Here is a 17,045-nt window from a genome sequence, read left to right as displayed (position 1 = left end):
ACAAAATTTTCATGAATAAGGCCCACTAAGTTAACATTATGCTATGTGTTATATTATCCTGGAATTAGTTTTAAAAAATGAATTACCACTGCTGCGAGGGGGTTTCAATTACAGCCTCTGAGAGAGTGGCAGTAAATTTGGCATCTTCTCCCATCTGACTATCTTAATCCACTGGGCTCAATTTGTTTTCTTCTGAAAAGCCATTTAATAGTGGATTTTTCCTTTTGCTCTTGGAGTAAAAGGATAAGTGAAAATAATATTTGCAGTAGTCTCCCATTCACCACAGTCTAAGTTTACCCTGCAACCATTTACTTCCCGCGTAACAAAACCCAGACAAAACAACAGAGTGTGAAAAAGGTCTATTGAGTATTGTGCATACATATTATTTTTAAAGTTGTTATAAGCTGGTTCATGGTTTCTGTGAAAAGGGTGAGTTGATTAAGATTAGTTTAGAGACTTTATATGCGTTAGACATGTACAACATCCATGTTTGTACATCTGTGTCTGCATTGGGTCATTTACAGTAGGTGCAAAATACATATCCAAGATGTAATCAATAGTTGTAGGTTGCACTGGTGTTCTTTATTATCTCATCATCATCTTGCTCCTGTCTTCAGCCTGCCTGATATGTTATAGAATATTTGACTGACAACGATGTGCCCAGCAGTTGCCCTTATACGTCTCCGCCAGAGAAACCGTCCCCTGGAGGAGTATGTAATGGATTTCTGTGGGCTTTGCCATTTGGTGGACTTTGGGGAGACCTCACTAAAGGACTTTTTCACGGAGGTTTGGATGAGCCATTATATTCCTTGTTGCAGAGAGGAGCTATAGATATGAATTTGACAGAGTATACTGACTGTGCACTTCGACTTAGTGGTTCTTTCTTCACTGTGGGAGTGGCTGATGAGAAACATCAGAGTCCTCAACCGCCCAGACCTCGCCTCCATCCGAGTCAACCATGTCAGAGTCCACTGCCATAACCAGCACGCCTCCCACAGTCCACGAGCCAGCGCCCACACCTGCCACGGTCCACGAGCAAGCGCCTGAAGCCTCGTCCGTCCCAGAGTCAGCGCATGTCCCTGGCCACCTTGACCTCAATGCCTGAGTCCCCGGCCGCCTTGATCTCCGATGCAAAAATGTGGTGCTTGTTCAGACACCTCCTCCTCAACATGTCCTCTTCAAGCTTTGGTTGGTATTTTCGAGGTATTTCAAATATATCACTTTTAAAGCTTTGGCATGGTAATCTACCCAAAATTACAGAACAACAGTTTGTCATTCAAAGCAATATCAGTCTCGAAATTGATCCAGGCTATTCATCTGCACTAAATGGCAATTTTGTGATAATGAAAGTCCTGAGGCACAGAGAGTACGTGAGCATGCTTACTGCAGTTAATTGATGTGCAATAACATAATCAGTGCAAGACAACTATTGTGGATATGCTACTGGAACTATTGGAATGCAAGCATGATACAAGTTATTTAAACAGCTTTAAAATAGACTTTTCTATATTTCTGAGAAAGAGATCAAGCCAGTCTCTGTGATAATATATGTAGTATGTACATGACAAAATCCAGGAATGAAAGAGATGCTGTATTTGAATGTTTGAATGACTGACTCTTGGGAACAAAAACAAGTAAAACAATTTAAATGAAAAAATACAGTGTTGAGAAAAAGTAGCGTGTGCACACCCTCTTAAAAGGTATAGTGAACAAGCAAAGGATAAGTAAATGCAAGTAGACTACTGTTTACTTGAAGTGTAAGATGAAGTGTAATCCCTGTGCCATTAGGCACTAAACAAAAAAAAACAGGTTTCCCCAACACTCCTACCACCCCTTCTGCCCCATATACCATTTTTCGCTGTAAAAGTACTGTAAATTTGCACTAAACTCATGCCATCTAAAACAAACAGGGCAATTTTTGAAAAGCGTCACAGAGCAACACTCTTTGTGAATCTACAAATGACCTACAACCCTAACCCTAACTTGCATCAGCACATTAAACTGGGGTTGGTGAAAGTATTTTATCATAATAAGTAAACAATTAATCTTTAAAGAAATAAAAGATCAAAGATGATGTGTCCATGTTGATTACATCAGACTCACCAGAGCAGGATCCAACTCTTCATTGAGCAAGGCATCATTCTTAATCAAAGCCACTCTCTGAGCAAAACGACAGGTGGATATAGACTCCTGAGAAAGAGAGAGAGAGAGAGACAATTTTTGCATTTTAAAAATACACTTTTAATAAAAAATATTCATACAAATAAAATAAAAAGATTATTCCAACAAAAGATAAAAATGCTTAATCAAAACATAGCAAATAACTTCATTATAACTCGTATAAAAACTATACGCATAAAAAACTATAAAAATTCCATACCACATTAAGCAAAAAACTCTTTTTAGAGCCCTGATCAATTCACTCAATCTTACACAAGCTTGTTTTATACAACAAAAATGAAACAAATTGGATGCATTTGGAATAACTACATTTACAGAAGCATTTACAGCAACTGCACTGTGTAGAATTCTCCATTGAAGGTCCTCTGATAATGTTGCTAATAGTGATTCATGCAAGATTATCCAGACAGTTTTTACATCATACTCTACCTCCAACATTTCTCTCCACACTGTCAATTCTTCCTTTTAAATATTCTTTATTTAACACTTTTACACAACATTTGTACAATACCTTTCTTTCAACCTCATACAAACTTAAATCTTCTAACCCCTTTAAAAATAAATACAAAATCCAGTCTGTCCTTTAAGATACATTTCTGGAAAAGTGTAATTGCTTGGAACAATTTTCCCAGAAAAATAATCTTTCAACAACAACTCTGTGGTAATACTTTGACAAGTAAGCAGGATAATGGATCTGTGAATGCAAAGAGATTTAAATCCTAGTAGAGAAGTCAGTGCTTTAGTGTCATTAAAATCAGGACCACCCACATCCACTAACTGATGCATCTTCAAAGTTTTGGTTATTCAAAATGAATGGGTTAGCACATATGTGACTTAAGAAGTTACATCTAACTGAGCCATTAACAAACTGTTCTTGCAGAAACAAATAAAATGAAGGTGTTCATTCCAAGTAATGGCCCTCTACATTGCAAGTAAATCACTAGCATAAGCAACCAAATTTTGTGCTATGTGACTAAAATATAAATGTTATAAGCCACTGGCGAGTAAAAATTCAGATTTTACTCACCAGAGCTATAGTTGTGTAGTGGTGAAGAAGAAATTGAGCACTGCAATCCTTTTACTGAACAAAATGCCGGCGATAAGGAAGCTGGTTTCAGCCTCATCTTTTACAGCATGTTGTGTCTCGTGAGTGATTGCCCTGAAGAACATTGACCTTATTTGGCTGCAGTGGATCTGGATCTATGGTAATCGTGCTGTCCCCATCACTTTTGTTGAGCCTTGGAATTTCACTGACATTATATATAACGACATCAACTATGATTCTACTGTCTGATCATTTTCAACATTCTCTGTTTTAAAGCAAGCCTACAGACCAGTTACACATATTTGGACTTCAGTTATAAGGTAAAAGTGTTTGTAAAAAAAAATTGACTTACTTTGAGAACGTGTACAATAAGTATTAGTACAATCAAATCACATTATACAAGTCAAAGTTTCCTTTTGCTTTGTTCCATGTGTTTTGTATTCAAAGACGAGTCTCAGGCACCCCATTTCCATTTCATGTCTCTTTAAAAATCTTTTTTTTTTTATTTACAGTCAGTTGGTGATCAAAAAGATACAAATAAACATTATTTCTAGTCATACATTGCACGGATGAAGGAAAAACAACACTGCAACGTCTCTCTCGTTTATGTACGCTGTGCTCATTCAACCATAAACACTTCTCTCAAAGAGAGAGTGCCAAATTAGCACTTGTTATACATATCAGTGTAAACTAGGTCTGCACGATATGGAGGAAAAATGGAATAAGCGATAAGTTGTTGGATAATGTGATCAATATGCAATACGATATTCCTATAATGATGTCATCGGAGTGCATGGAACATCATAACCCCCAACGCCCATATAAAAAAAATCACCATCTATTCCAGTGATCACAAAAATACAAATTGCATTTAGACTGTGCATTATACTTTTTTACCATTAGCTATGTAGCAATATTAAAGTTCATATTTAAATATTTGTATTTTTTTTTAAAAAAGCCTATGAATATAGTTAAAGTAAAATCTGAGCGGCCTCCCATCCACCAGAGGGAGCCCTCACCTGAATACTGAACTCTGTCACTTCCTGTTTCTGCCACATCAGTTCCTGCCATGTCACTTCCCGTTTGCTCTGTATTTAAGCCATGCACACTCACTCACACCTTGCGAAGTATTGCCAGTTCACCTGCTTTATCAATCATTTATCTGTTGCTGTCTCGTTCTGCTTCATGATATGATCTACTGCCTATTTATTGGAATTAAGTTATTTTGTATTGTTTGGATTGATTAACTGTTGCCAACCTCTGCCTGTATTACTTACTACGTTTGTGATTTCTAATTTGGATGTTGTAAGAGATCCAGTAATAAGGCAGTTCAGGTCAGTCAACTTTTAATGTTTTCCTCAATGTCACACAAACAGCTTCAATGACATACAAAACAGCACTGAGCCTTCAGCTTCACAAATATCAAATTATCCGTTCTTAGTAGTCATTTATATATAACACAACTCATATCTGTCTGTCTCTCTCTCCCTTGGAGGCTCTGTGGCTGCTCTCTTATGCCGCTCTCCCCGTGCTCACTGAAATTAGAGACAGGTGTTAGACATAATTTAACTCAGGTGCAAGCGCCCTTACCGCTTTCTCTCCCGGACGGGTGCTTGACCATGGCCCTGCTGCCACAGATGTGTTCATTAAACTCTTAAAAAATGTATTTTAACCCGACCTCCTCGACCTACAAACTGAGTTTGTTACAGAATACTAACCCCAATCCGAATCCAGCGGAAATATCACAGATTCAATTAACAGAGTGAAGTGCTACATGGATTCCAAACTCAACTTACCAGTCGAAATGCTGCTAACGAACATCTGACCCATTATATTCAATCTCTTCTACCGACCAGAAAAGAATCGGTAAGATTTGCTTTACCTGACAAATTTGATTGTTCAGCTGATAAAAGTGATTTCTACACAAGTGTCAGATATATTTCTACAACCAGCATGAGGCTTTTCATCTGGAAAGGATTAAGTGTTCGTTTGATATGACTCTACTCACTGGAAAAGCACTAGATTGGTCATCAGCCATTTGGGAAACGGACAATCGGGTACAAACTTCGTTTGATTATTTTGCTAAACAGATCAAGGAAGTGTTTGAATATCCTGTAACAGGACAGGATATCTCTGTAAAGCTTTTGCACTTTGCCAGGGAAAACAACATGCCACTGATTACACTGTTCATTTCTGCACACTAGCTGCTCAAAGCGGTTGGAATGATATAGCTTTGAAGTCAGTCTTTAGTAAGGGGCTTAATCACGAGTTACAAGTAGAACTAGCATGCAGAGATGAGACCACTACACACTCTCAATATATCAACATGGTTGTCAAGATGGACAATTTAATTAGTAATAATCCCCAACCGAAAAACTCTCAAGCCTTTTCACCACCAACCATGTCTATCAATAATTCAGTTCCTGTACCATCAGGACCTATGCAAATCGGATATACTAGGTTGCAGAGGAACGCTACCGATGTCGCAATGAAAGGCTATATTTCTACTGTGGACATTCAGGTCACCAATGTGCGGCATGCCCCAATAAGACCAAGTTCTCCAGCAAAGAAGTGGGTAAAAGAATTACCTAATTTCCTCACAAACAAAGCTTTAAACTACCACTGACCATAGATTTTGGTGGTCTACACTGTTTCAGCATAAGTAGATTCCGGGGCAGCTGTAAACTTGATTCATCACAAACACATCACTGAACAAAACATACCTACCTTTCCATGCATACCTTCAATCAACATAAAACCCATAGGAACATGCATCACACAACAAACCATACCTTTGAATATATGCATTGGTCTTTTTCATACTGAAAAAATTTCATTATATGTGATATCCTCTATAAGAACCAGATCATCCTGGGACACCCATGGTTAGCAGTTTATAATCCCAATATCTCTTGGGCACGAGGTGAACTCATCAAGTGGTCAAATTATTGTCAGCAGAACTGTTTCCTGTCAGAAATCACTATGACATGTCTTTCTACCAGCACAGAAAGCCCCAAGGTTCACCAAGATTCCTGTGGAGTATGCAGAATTTTCTGAGGTGTTCAGTAAAGATAAAACAGCCCAGCTTCCCCCTCACCGTCCCTGGGACTGTGCCATTGAACTCCAGCCTAATGCAGCTCCTCCTAAAAGAATGGTATACACACTGTCTTTTACAGAAAATTATGTTGAAGAGGCATTAACTTCAGGCATCCTGCACCCTTCCACATCCCCTGCTGTAGCAGGATTCTTCTTTGTGGAAAAGAAAGATTGTGGCCTCAGACCCTGCATTGATTACTCAACTCAGTGACAGTCAAATATAGATATCCTCTTCCATTAGTTCCTTCAGCTCTAGAACAACTACGTGAGGCTCGAATTTGAACTAAATTAGACATCTGAAGCACATACAACTTCATCCGAATCAGAGACGGATATGAATGGAAGAGGGCCTTTCTCACCACAAGAGGGCATTATGAGTATCAAGTCATGCCCTACAGCCTTGCCAACTCATCACCAGCAGTATTCCAGTCTTTCATCAATGAGATTTTAAATCAAATCAAAATCAAATCACTTTATTGTCACACTACCATGTACACAAGTGCAACAGTAGGTGAAAGAATTGTGTGCAGTTCCGAGCAACATAGCAGTCATGACAGTGACGAGACATATACTAATTACAATAAACAACATATTTATACAACACAATTTACATATATCAAATGTACACATACTTAAACAACACAATAATAATATACAATGTGCAGAAAACAATACACACAATATAGAATACACATACAATTAAAATAAAAAATAAGAGTTTATAAAAAATATATATACAGTAGTTATATTGTGGAGAATATATTTGACAGTCCAGTGTGAGATAAGATGATTAACAAAGTGCAGTGCTGATTATTGATCGTGAGAGATCAAGTGTTCAAAAGTCTGATTGCTTGGGGGAAGAAGCTGTCATGGAGTAGGCTGGTGCGGGTCCTGATGCTGCGATACCGCCTGCCTGATGGTAGCAGTGAGAGCAGACCATGATTCTGGTGGCTGGAGTCTCTGATGATCCTCCAAACTTTTTTCACACACCGCCTGTTATATATGTCCTGGAGGGAGGGAAGCTCGCCTCCAATGATGTGTCTGGCAGTTCGCACCACCGTTTGCAGGTCTTTGCGGTTGTGGGCGGTGCTATTGCCGTACCAGGTGGTGATGCAGCAAGTCAAGATGCTCTCTACAGTACTGGTGTAGAACCGTGTGAGGATGTGGTGGTTCATTCCAAACTTCCTCAGCCGTCTCAGGAAGAAGAGGCGCTGGTGAGCCTTCTTCACAACGACCTCGGTGTGGACAGACCATGTGAGTTCCTCAGTAATGTGGACACTGAGGAACTTGAAACTGCTGACTCTCTCCACCAGTGCTCCATTAATGGTGATGGGGCTGTGTTCTCTGTCTTTCCTCCTGAAGTCCACTACAAGCTCCTTGGTCTTACTGACATTGAGGTAGAGGTTGTGCTCCTGACACCAGCATGTCAGAGTGTGCACCTCCTCTCTGTAGGCTGTTTCATCATTGTCAGTGATCGGACCTACCACCGTCGTATTGTCAGCAAACTTAATGATGGCATTGGAGCTATGTGTTGCCACACAGTCATGTTTGCATAGGGAATACAGGAGTGGGCTAAGAACACTGCGGGACTCCAGTGTTGAGGGTCAGTGATGAGGAGATGTTGCTGTCCATTCTAACCACCTGACGTCTGCCTGAAAGGAAGTCCAGGATCCAGCTGCACAGCGAGCTGTTTAAGCCCAGAGCCCAGAGTTTCTTATCAAGCTTGGAGGGCACTGTGGTGTTGAATGCTGAGCTGTAGTCTACAAACAGCATTCTCACATATGTGTTCCTTTTTTCCAGGTGGGAGAGAGCAGTGTGTATTGTAGATGCAATGGCATCATCAGTGGAGCGGTTGTTGCGGTAGGCAAACTGCAATGGGTCCAGAGAGGTGGGAAGCACAGAGCAGATGTGATCTCTGATTAACCTCTCAAAGAATTTGCTGATGATGGGGGTCAGAGCAACAGGACACCAGTCATTTAGGCAAGTGATTTTTGGCTTGCTTCGGTACAGGCACAATGGTGGACGTTTTGAAGCATGTGGGGACTACAGACAGGGAGAGGGACAGGATGAAAATGTCCGTAAAAACACCAGCCGGTTGGTTCGTGCACGCTCTGATGAAGCGGCCCGGAATGCCGTCTGGACCCGTGGCTTTACGGGTGTTCACCCGTCAGAAGGATCGGGTAACATCCGCAACAGAGACGGAGAGTGAACCAACCTCTGTAGCGTCGGCCATGAGTCCTCTCTCCACGAGGGCGGTGTTGTTGTCCTCGAAACGAGCATTAAATGTATTAAGCTCATCCAGGAGAGAGGTAGCGGTGTTCACGGGGGAGTTTTTATTCCCTTTGTAGTCTGTGATGATGTTAATTCCCTGCCACTTACTTCTAGAGTTGGTGGTGTTAAACAGTCCTTCAATTTTGTGCCTGTACTGGTGTTTGGCTGCACTGATAGAGTTACGGAGGGCATAACTGGCTTGTTTATGCTCCTCCGCGTTCCTGGAATTGAAAGCGGAGGTCCGCACATTAAGTGCTGTGCGAACATAGCCGTTAACCCATAGTTTCTGGTTGGGGTATATCCGTATTGGTTGGAACAACGTCCTCTATGCACTTCCTGATGAAACAAGTTACGTTATCAGCGTAAACCTCGATTGTCGTCATCAGAGGTGGACCGGAACATCTCCCTGTCCGCGTGATCAAAACAGTCTTCTAGCATGGCGACACTGGCTAGATGGGGCGGTCCACCCATTCCAGGTAATCACAGACCACAAGAATCATGTATACATCTTGAATCTTGAGTGCCAAACGTCTGAATCCAAGACCAGCACGCTGGTCATTGTTTTTCAAAAGATTTCAGTTCACAGTCACGTATCGACCTGGTAGCAAAAACAGCAAAGCAGACACACTCTCCAGGAGGTATGACCCCTCACATGGCCCCTGTTACCCAGACCACCATCTGTCATGATTGCCCTCATCCGGTGGGACATCATGGAAGAAATCCAACGGAAGCAACAAACGACTCCATCCCAACAGCATGTCCTCCTATCAAACAATACATACCATGTACTCTCAGACAATGAACCAGTGGGTTCATAAGTCTCTCAGCACTGGACACACAGGTATCCAACAAACTATAAGGCTGGTACGTAACTCATTCTGGTGGCCAAGTTTAATTCAAGATGTCACTAACTTTGTCAAGTATTGCTCCATCTGTGCACAATCAAAGACTCCTAGGGAACTCCCCGTTGGACTACTTGAACCACTACCCATTCCACAAAGACCCTGGTCTCATCTCTCCATGGATTTCATCACATATCCCCATAGTTCCAACAGTTACACTACTATTCTGGTCATTATAGACAGATTCTCTAAATCCTGTCGTCTGATTCCCCTTAACCCTCTGGGGTCTGAGGGTGTTTTGAGCCCTGGAGAAGTTTTGACATGCCTTGACATTTGTGCTTTTTTCAGTTGTTTAAAAAAATATTAATGACTGAAGTCTAATAACACTGTATTCAGCACAAACTGGGCAACAATAATATGTCAGAAAACATGTGTGTACATGTTTGTATTTTTGAGAAAATAACGTTTATGCATGGTTTTTGAAAATAATAAAATTTTAAGTAAAAAAACTAAGGCTAATGAAATAAGGCCATACAACACATACTAAACATTTGAGAACTGGATCTTGTAGCCTATAGTTTTTGCTACAAAATGATGTGAAAACATCCTGATCACTCATTCATACAAAACAATATAGTAATTTAACTTTTGTAAGACACTTTTAGTGTTAAAGAGGTAATATGCGAGGAGGCGTGAATGATCATTAATATTTATTGTAATTCATACCGGAGGAGAAAAAAGACCCTCCCCTGGGCCTATCAATGAGGAATGTGACAGAAAGAGAATGAATGTGAGGAGACTTAATGATCAAAATCAAGTTTTAAGTTAAAAGTAGTAATCTGACTATACATTTTCTTTACATAAAGACTTTACTTAATTTTAGACCTACACTACCATTTAAAAGAAGTTTCTTCTGCTCACCAAGGCTGCATTTATTTGATCCAAAATACAGTAAAAACAGTGATATTGTGAAAACATTTTACAATTTAAAAGAACAGTTTTCTATTTGAATATATTGTAAAATGCATTTGTGATCAAAGCTGAATTTTCAGCATCATTACTGCAGTCTTCAGTGTCACATGATCCTTCAGAAATCATTATAAGATGCTGATTTTCTAATATGGGCATATTTAAAGTGCATTTTACTCATTTAAACTTAACACATATTTGCAAGCACAAGCTTTGTTGATGATAATGAGGCAGCATAAACAAGTTAAAATATAATCTAAACATTCATATTATTTTTATATCATATTACATATCATATTTATATCATACAGCATACAATTTAAATGCCTACTTTAGCCGAAACAGCATTTAAATGTAACTAAAACTTGCTTATTAGGACATATTTCAAATTTCAATACTCTGAATCCTGGCTGGCAAGTCTGGAAACAGTCCCACTAGTTAAATATCTACATGTTTATATAAAATAGCATGTCAACTAATGAAAACTAAATGACTTTGTATCCGAAATTGTATCCTAGGCTGGATCAAGTCTCTCTTCAAAATACAAACGTTCATCGGAGTCCCGCTTTTCTTCTGAGGAAAATCTTCGTCACTATCCAGGAGTTTTCTCACATGTGTATCGTGCTGTCTTTCAAACGTGCAGATACAGTCAGGTCCATAAATATTGGGACATCGACACAATTCTAATCTTTTTGGCTCTATACACCACCACAATGGATTTGAAATGAAACGAACAAGATGTGCTTTAACTGCAGACTTTCAGCTTTAATTTGAGGGTATTTACATCCAAATCAGGTGAACGGTGTAGGAATTACAACAGTTTGTATATGTGCCATATACACTTTTTAAGGGACCAAAAGTAATGGGACAATTGGCTGCTCAGCTGTTCCATGGCCAGGTGTGTGTTATTCCCTCATTATCCCATTTACAAGGACCAGATAAAAGGTCCAGAGTTCATTTCAAGTGTGCTATTTGCATTTGGAATCTGTTGCTGTCAACTCTCAATATGAGATCCAAAGAGCTGTCACTATCAGTGGAGCAAGCCATCATTAGGCTGAAAAATCTAAACAAACCCATCAGAGAGATAGCAAAAACATTAGGTGTGGCCAAATCAACTGTTTGGAACAAGAAAACACCCTTCACAACAGTTGGCCAGATCAAGAACACTCTCCAGGAGGTAGGTGTATGTGTGTCAAAGTCAACAATCAAGAGAAGACTTCACCAGAGTGAATACAGAGGGTTCACCACAAGATGTAAACCATTGGTGAACCTCAAAAACAGGAAGGCCAGATTAGAGTTTGCCAAACAACATCTAAAAAAGCCTTCACAGTTCTGGAACAACATCCTATGGACAGATGAGACAAAGATCAACTTGTACCAGAGTGATGGGAAGAGCAGAGTATGGAGAAGTAAAGGAACTACTCATGATCCAAAGCATACCACCCCATCAGTGAAGCATGGTGGTGGGAGTGTCATGGCGTGGGCATGTATGGCTGCCAATGGAACTGGTTCTCTTGTATTTATTGATGATGTGACTGCTGACAAAAGCAGCAGGATGAATTCTGAAGTGTTTCGGGCAATATTATCTGCTCATATTCAGCCAAATGCTTCAGAACTCATTGGACGGCGCTTCACAGCACAGATGGACAATGACCCAAAGCATACTGCGAAAGCAACCAAATAGTTTTTTAAGGGAAAGAAGTGGAATGTTATGCAATGGCCAAGTCAATCACCTGACCTGAATCCGATTGAGCATGCATTTCACTTGCTGAAGACAAAACTGAAGGGAAAATGCCCCAAGAACAAGCAGGAACTGAAGACAGTTGCAGTAGAGGCCTGGCAGAGCATCACCAGGGATGAAACCCAGCGTCTGGTGATGTCTATGCGTTCCAGACTTCAGGCTGTAATTGACTGCAAAGGATTTGCAACCAAGTATTAAAAAGTGAAAGTTTGATTTATGATTGTTAATCTGTCCCATTACTTTTGGTCCCTTAAAAAGTGGGAGGCACATATACAAACTGTTGTAATTCCTACACTGTTCACCTGATTTGGATGTAAATACCCTCAAATTAAAGCTGAAAGTCTGCAGTTAAGGCACATCTTGTTCGTTTCATTTCAAATCCATTGTGGTGGTGTATAGAGCCAAAAAGATTAGAATTGTGTCTTTGTCCCAATATTTATGGACCTGACTGTAAGTGAAGGACTTTGTTTTTAAGGCACAGTCGGGGGCGTTTACCATTTGATTTGATCGTATCAGCACATTAGTGTATGCATGGCGCGCTCTGCTGGTGGGTGTGATTAAATTACAGATAATTTGCTGAGCCAGGTGAAACTGTACATCGCTTTGTTTCAAACAGATTATATTGAAGGAGAATATTTGTTATAAATTTCAATTGTTTTATTTAAAAGTAGATATATTTTAAGCTTTCTTTAGACTTACGGTTCATTTTTGTGTGATAAGTATTCGCAGAGTTTCAGTTCATTTTTGTGACGTGTTTCAGAAATATGCTCGCTGACACAGAGACTACTGACAGCTCACCCTTTTTATTTTCTTGATTTTACAAAAGCACAAGGTTTTGTTGTTATTGTGAATGTACACAAATAAAAGTAGACCCTTTATAGTCTCTAATAATGTCTTACACTTATCTGTATGCCCCAAATTTATGTCGTTTCCACTGTAATGACGAAAAAATCCAGCAGGACGCGCCGTCGACCCCAGAGGGTTAAAGGTCTCCCTACAGCCATGAAAACTGCCTGTCCTTGTTTCACCATGTATTCAGGATCTATGGTCTGCCAGAGGACATTGTGTCGGACCGGCCCCCAATTTACTTCACATGTATGGCATGCTTTCTGCAAACAGCTAGACATTAAAGTCAGTCTCACCTCAGGCTACCACCCACAGGTCAATGGACAGGTGGAGAGACTAAATCAGGAGATTGGTCACTTTCTCAGATCTTACTGCAGATGAGAACAGGAAAAATGGAGTGACCCAATATGTTCAGAATTCACTCACCCATTCCTCCACAGGACTCACCCCCTTCCAATGTGTTCTGGGCTACCAACCACCCATGTTCACTTGGTCTGGTGAACCTTCGACAGTGTCACCTGTGGACGATTGGGTCAGGAGAAGTGAGGGGGTGTGGGAGAGTGCTCATGTCAGGCTTCAACGTGCCATCCAGGCTCACCATATTCAGGCCAACCATAGGAGGTGTCCCCACCCCAACTACCAGCCAGGCCAGAGAGTCTGGTTTTCTTCAAGGAATCTTTGATTGCGGCTACCCTGCAGGAAGCTCAGCTCCAGGGATGTAGGTCCATTTCGTATCATAAGACAAATAAATCCTTTGACCTGTAGACTAGAGCTTCCTGCTAACTACCGCATCTCTCCATCCTTTCATGTGTCATTGTTAAAACCGGTCCACCCTGCAACTGGCCCTGGAACCCTGGAAATGGAACCTCCACCACCTTTGGAGATTGATGGAGCTCCACCATACCTGGTCAGAGAGATCATAGACTCAAGACGACGAGGAAACCAGTTGCAATATTTGGAGGACTGGGAGGGATACAGACCGTGCAAGAGATCATATGTAGCTGCCAGAGACATCTTAGATCCCTCATTGAACCAGGAGTTCCATCTAAATCACCCTGCACCTAGACCAAGGGGACAGCCCAGGAATAGAACACCAAGAGGTGTTCGTAGAGGGGGGGGATTCTGTAACATCTGAGCGGCCACCCGTCCACCAGAGGGAGCCCTCACCTGAATACTGAACTCTGTCACTTCATGTTTCCTGCCACATCAGTTCCTGCCATGTCACTTCCTATTTGCTCTGTAATGCCATGCACACTCACTCACACCTTGCAAAGTATTACCAGTTCACATGCTTTACCAAGCATTTATCTGTTGCTATCTTGTTCTGCTTCATGTTATTATCTACTGTCTGATTATTGGAATTACGTTAATTTTGTATTGTTTGGATTGATTAACTGTTGCCAACCTCTGCCTGTATTACTTACTACGTTTGTGATTTCTGATTTGGATGTGTTCATTAAACTCTTCAAAAATGTATTCTAACTGACGTCCGGTCTGAGTTTGTTATAGTTAATTTGACAATATTATGGGGTATCATTAAATAGTCTGTGTTGTGAAATATTAAAATGTTTACACTGTAATGCATGTTCTTAATTATTTCATAATTAGTTAATTCAATGCGGGACTTGATTTCATGGGACAATCCACTCTTTTGAATCCACTCTTTTGATTGAAACCCATCCTGATATGGGCTTTTGGTCTCATTATTATCCACACAAATGTTGTTTTGATACTCTTTAATGCTGTGTGTGACAGACTGAGATTCAAATGGAGTGGGGAACTCTCTTTCTTGTGGCACAAAAAAGAAACATGAATGAACATCAGAGGGTTTATTGAAAGATACAGCATTTACTGAAATCAAATGTGTCTTCTCTATGCTTATATGCACACTGCACACACACACCAAGTGACAATCGCATGCCTGGTCTGTTCTCTTCTTCACCATAAACATTACTTTTCAATGTATTAAAAATGCATTATGCATGTCGCAATATGTAAATATGCGATATTTCGATAAATTTAATATATTGTGCAGCCCTAATATAAACTCAAAGTAAATTGCACAAGTGCATATAAAACATTCAACATAATGTAGTAAGTGTAATAAATAGGAATATTTAAAATTTCAATCATGCGTTATAAAATATTTTATTTTCAGAAAACACTACATATCAAAGAATTTCACAAATACAAATCTTTAACGAACCTACGCAACTTATTTTTTTTTTGCATTGTAGTTTTAATATAGTAGCACTTAAATTATTATTTTTATAATGTAATTATTAATTCTATTTTCATTATGTTCCAACATTTTTTCCAACCTTTCAATTTGTATGAAATATCAAACAGTGACAACAGCTTGTATCATTCAAAATGCAAAATCATATAAATTGATATAAGTTACAAAACTTGGTATCTGTCTTTGGCGCCATGCTCTGAAGGGACTCAAAAAGTTTTGGAACAGCAACACCTTGTGGTCAAAAATTGTAATGCTATTTCTAGAAATGCTAATAGCTATTGACTCCTTTTGCATTCTGTCATGAGACTGGTGTTGATAGATTCCATGGTTCATGCCGAGAACAATGATACCAATTATGTCATGATCGAGCAAACTTCCTGTCCGCCATTTTTAAATGTTTTGAAAAAGTACTTTTTCAAACTCGTCCTAGACTGTTTGTCCGATTTGCATGAAAATTGGCCTGCATCATCTAGAGGCAATCATAACAAAAAGATATTCACTGACTTTTGATAAACCATACCGTTTTTGAATGGCGCTTCAACGAATTCGATGAAGAATGCACAATATTGAACTTGAGGCTGTATCTCCGCAACGATTTAAGGGATTGGGACAAAACTTAGTAGGTGTCATCAGCATTAAGCCCTGAGGTTACGTGCAATATTTTGTCACACTGCCCCCTACAAATCAGGATATAGAAAAATTGCTATTTTGGCTTATAACTCTTGAACGCTTTCCTGCATGATAACCGTCATGCCCAGTACCTCAGCAGTTTCTGAACAGTGCCACATACTGGACAAAAATTCTAAGAACTAGCTATTTTTAGTTATTTAGGTTTTTATGATTGAAAATGTACTTTTTCTAACTCCTCATACACTGTTCATCGGACTCTAACCAAAAACATGTCACAAAGCTTCTTTTGCTGCTCATGGCTTGGCATAATTGGCTTGACCCAGGTATCGCTGCTTGCAGCTATATTTATAATTGATTTTTTTTTTATTTAAGTATACGTAAAAAAGTCTCCCTTTTAAAAATAAAATAAATAGAATAAATAAGAAAGCTAACAAAATTATAATAATAAACAGAATTATAAACATGATAAAAAAAATAGCATGTAACATCTCGGTTACTGTCGTAACCTCCATTCCCTGATGGAGGGAACAAGACTTTGTTTCGATGTAGTGACACTAGGGTTCTCTCTTGAGAGCCAAGGTTACCTCTTATCTTTGAGAAAAGAACTTAGAGAACAAAATTTGCATGCCCCTCCCCCAGACATACGGGCATAAAAGGAGGGAAGCGTGCGTCTGTTCAGACAGGTTTTGAGCTGAGGAGCCGAGAGTAAGGTCCCGACCATTTCAGTGGCTAGTACAGTGTTGTGGCACGAGGGATACAACATCTCGTTCCCTCCATCAGGGAACGGAGTTTACGACAGTAACTGAGACTTTCCCCTTCTGTCACTCACTCAATGTTTTGTCGATATAATCAACACTAGGGGTCCCTATCAAAAAACACCACAACACTGAACCGTGTTACGTGGAATGCTGATGCAGGTGCATCAGACTGCAGGTAACCGCCCCAAGAGACGTCATATAGTTCCCCACATTCCTGAGGGAGTGAAGCGACGTGACTAGCCTGGGAGCAGGCCGCACCAGCCGTGGTCTTTTCCCTCTCTATGTTTTCACTCCATAGAGTGTTAGATACAGCTGGGGCCATCTAACAATATAACACGCATCGGGGAAGGAGTTATTTTCCAATCCTATTCTTTCAAGGGGAAAAGACCCCATGGAGACCACATACTGCCCAGCAGGGGAGGTTAAG

The 17,045-nt window shown here is 40.0% G+C and overlaps 1 protein-coding gene across 2 annotated transcripts in view; it reads right to left on the bottom strand.

Annotated features, from left to right (window-relative positions):
• kif6 (kinesin family member 6) overlaps positions 1 to 17,045 on the bottom strand; it is a 482,085-nt gene that overhangs the window by 396,846 nt on the left and 68,194 nt on the right. For both annotated transcript variants that reach the window (XM_052153424.1, XM_052153425.1), the window contains one exon: positions 2,104 to 2,190. In XM_052153424.1, coding sequence (XP_052009384.1) covers positions 2,104 to 2,190 — 87 coding nt within the window. The remainder of the gene's footprint in view (positions 1 to 2,103; positions 2,191 to 17,045) is intronic.

This window comes from Xyrauchen texanus, chromosome 22 (assembly GCF_025860055.1).
Source record: "Xyrauchen texanus isolate HMW12.3.18 chromosome 22, RBS_HiC_50CHRs, whole genome shotgun sequence".
Taxonomy (NCBI): Eukaryota; Metazoa; Chordata; class Actinopteri; order Cypriniformes; family Catostomidae; genus Xyrauchen; species Xyrauchen texanus.
Note: the sequence above shows the minus strand (reverse complement) of the source record. Positions and strands in the feature narration are given on the sequence as shown.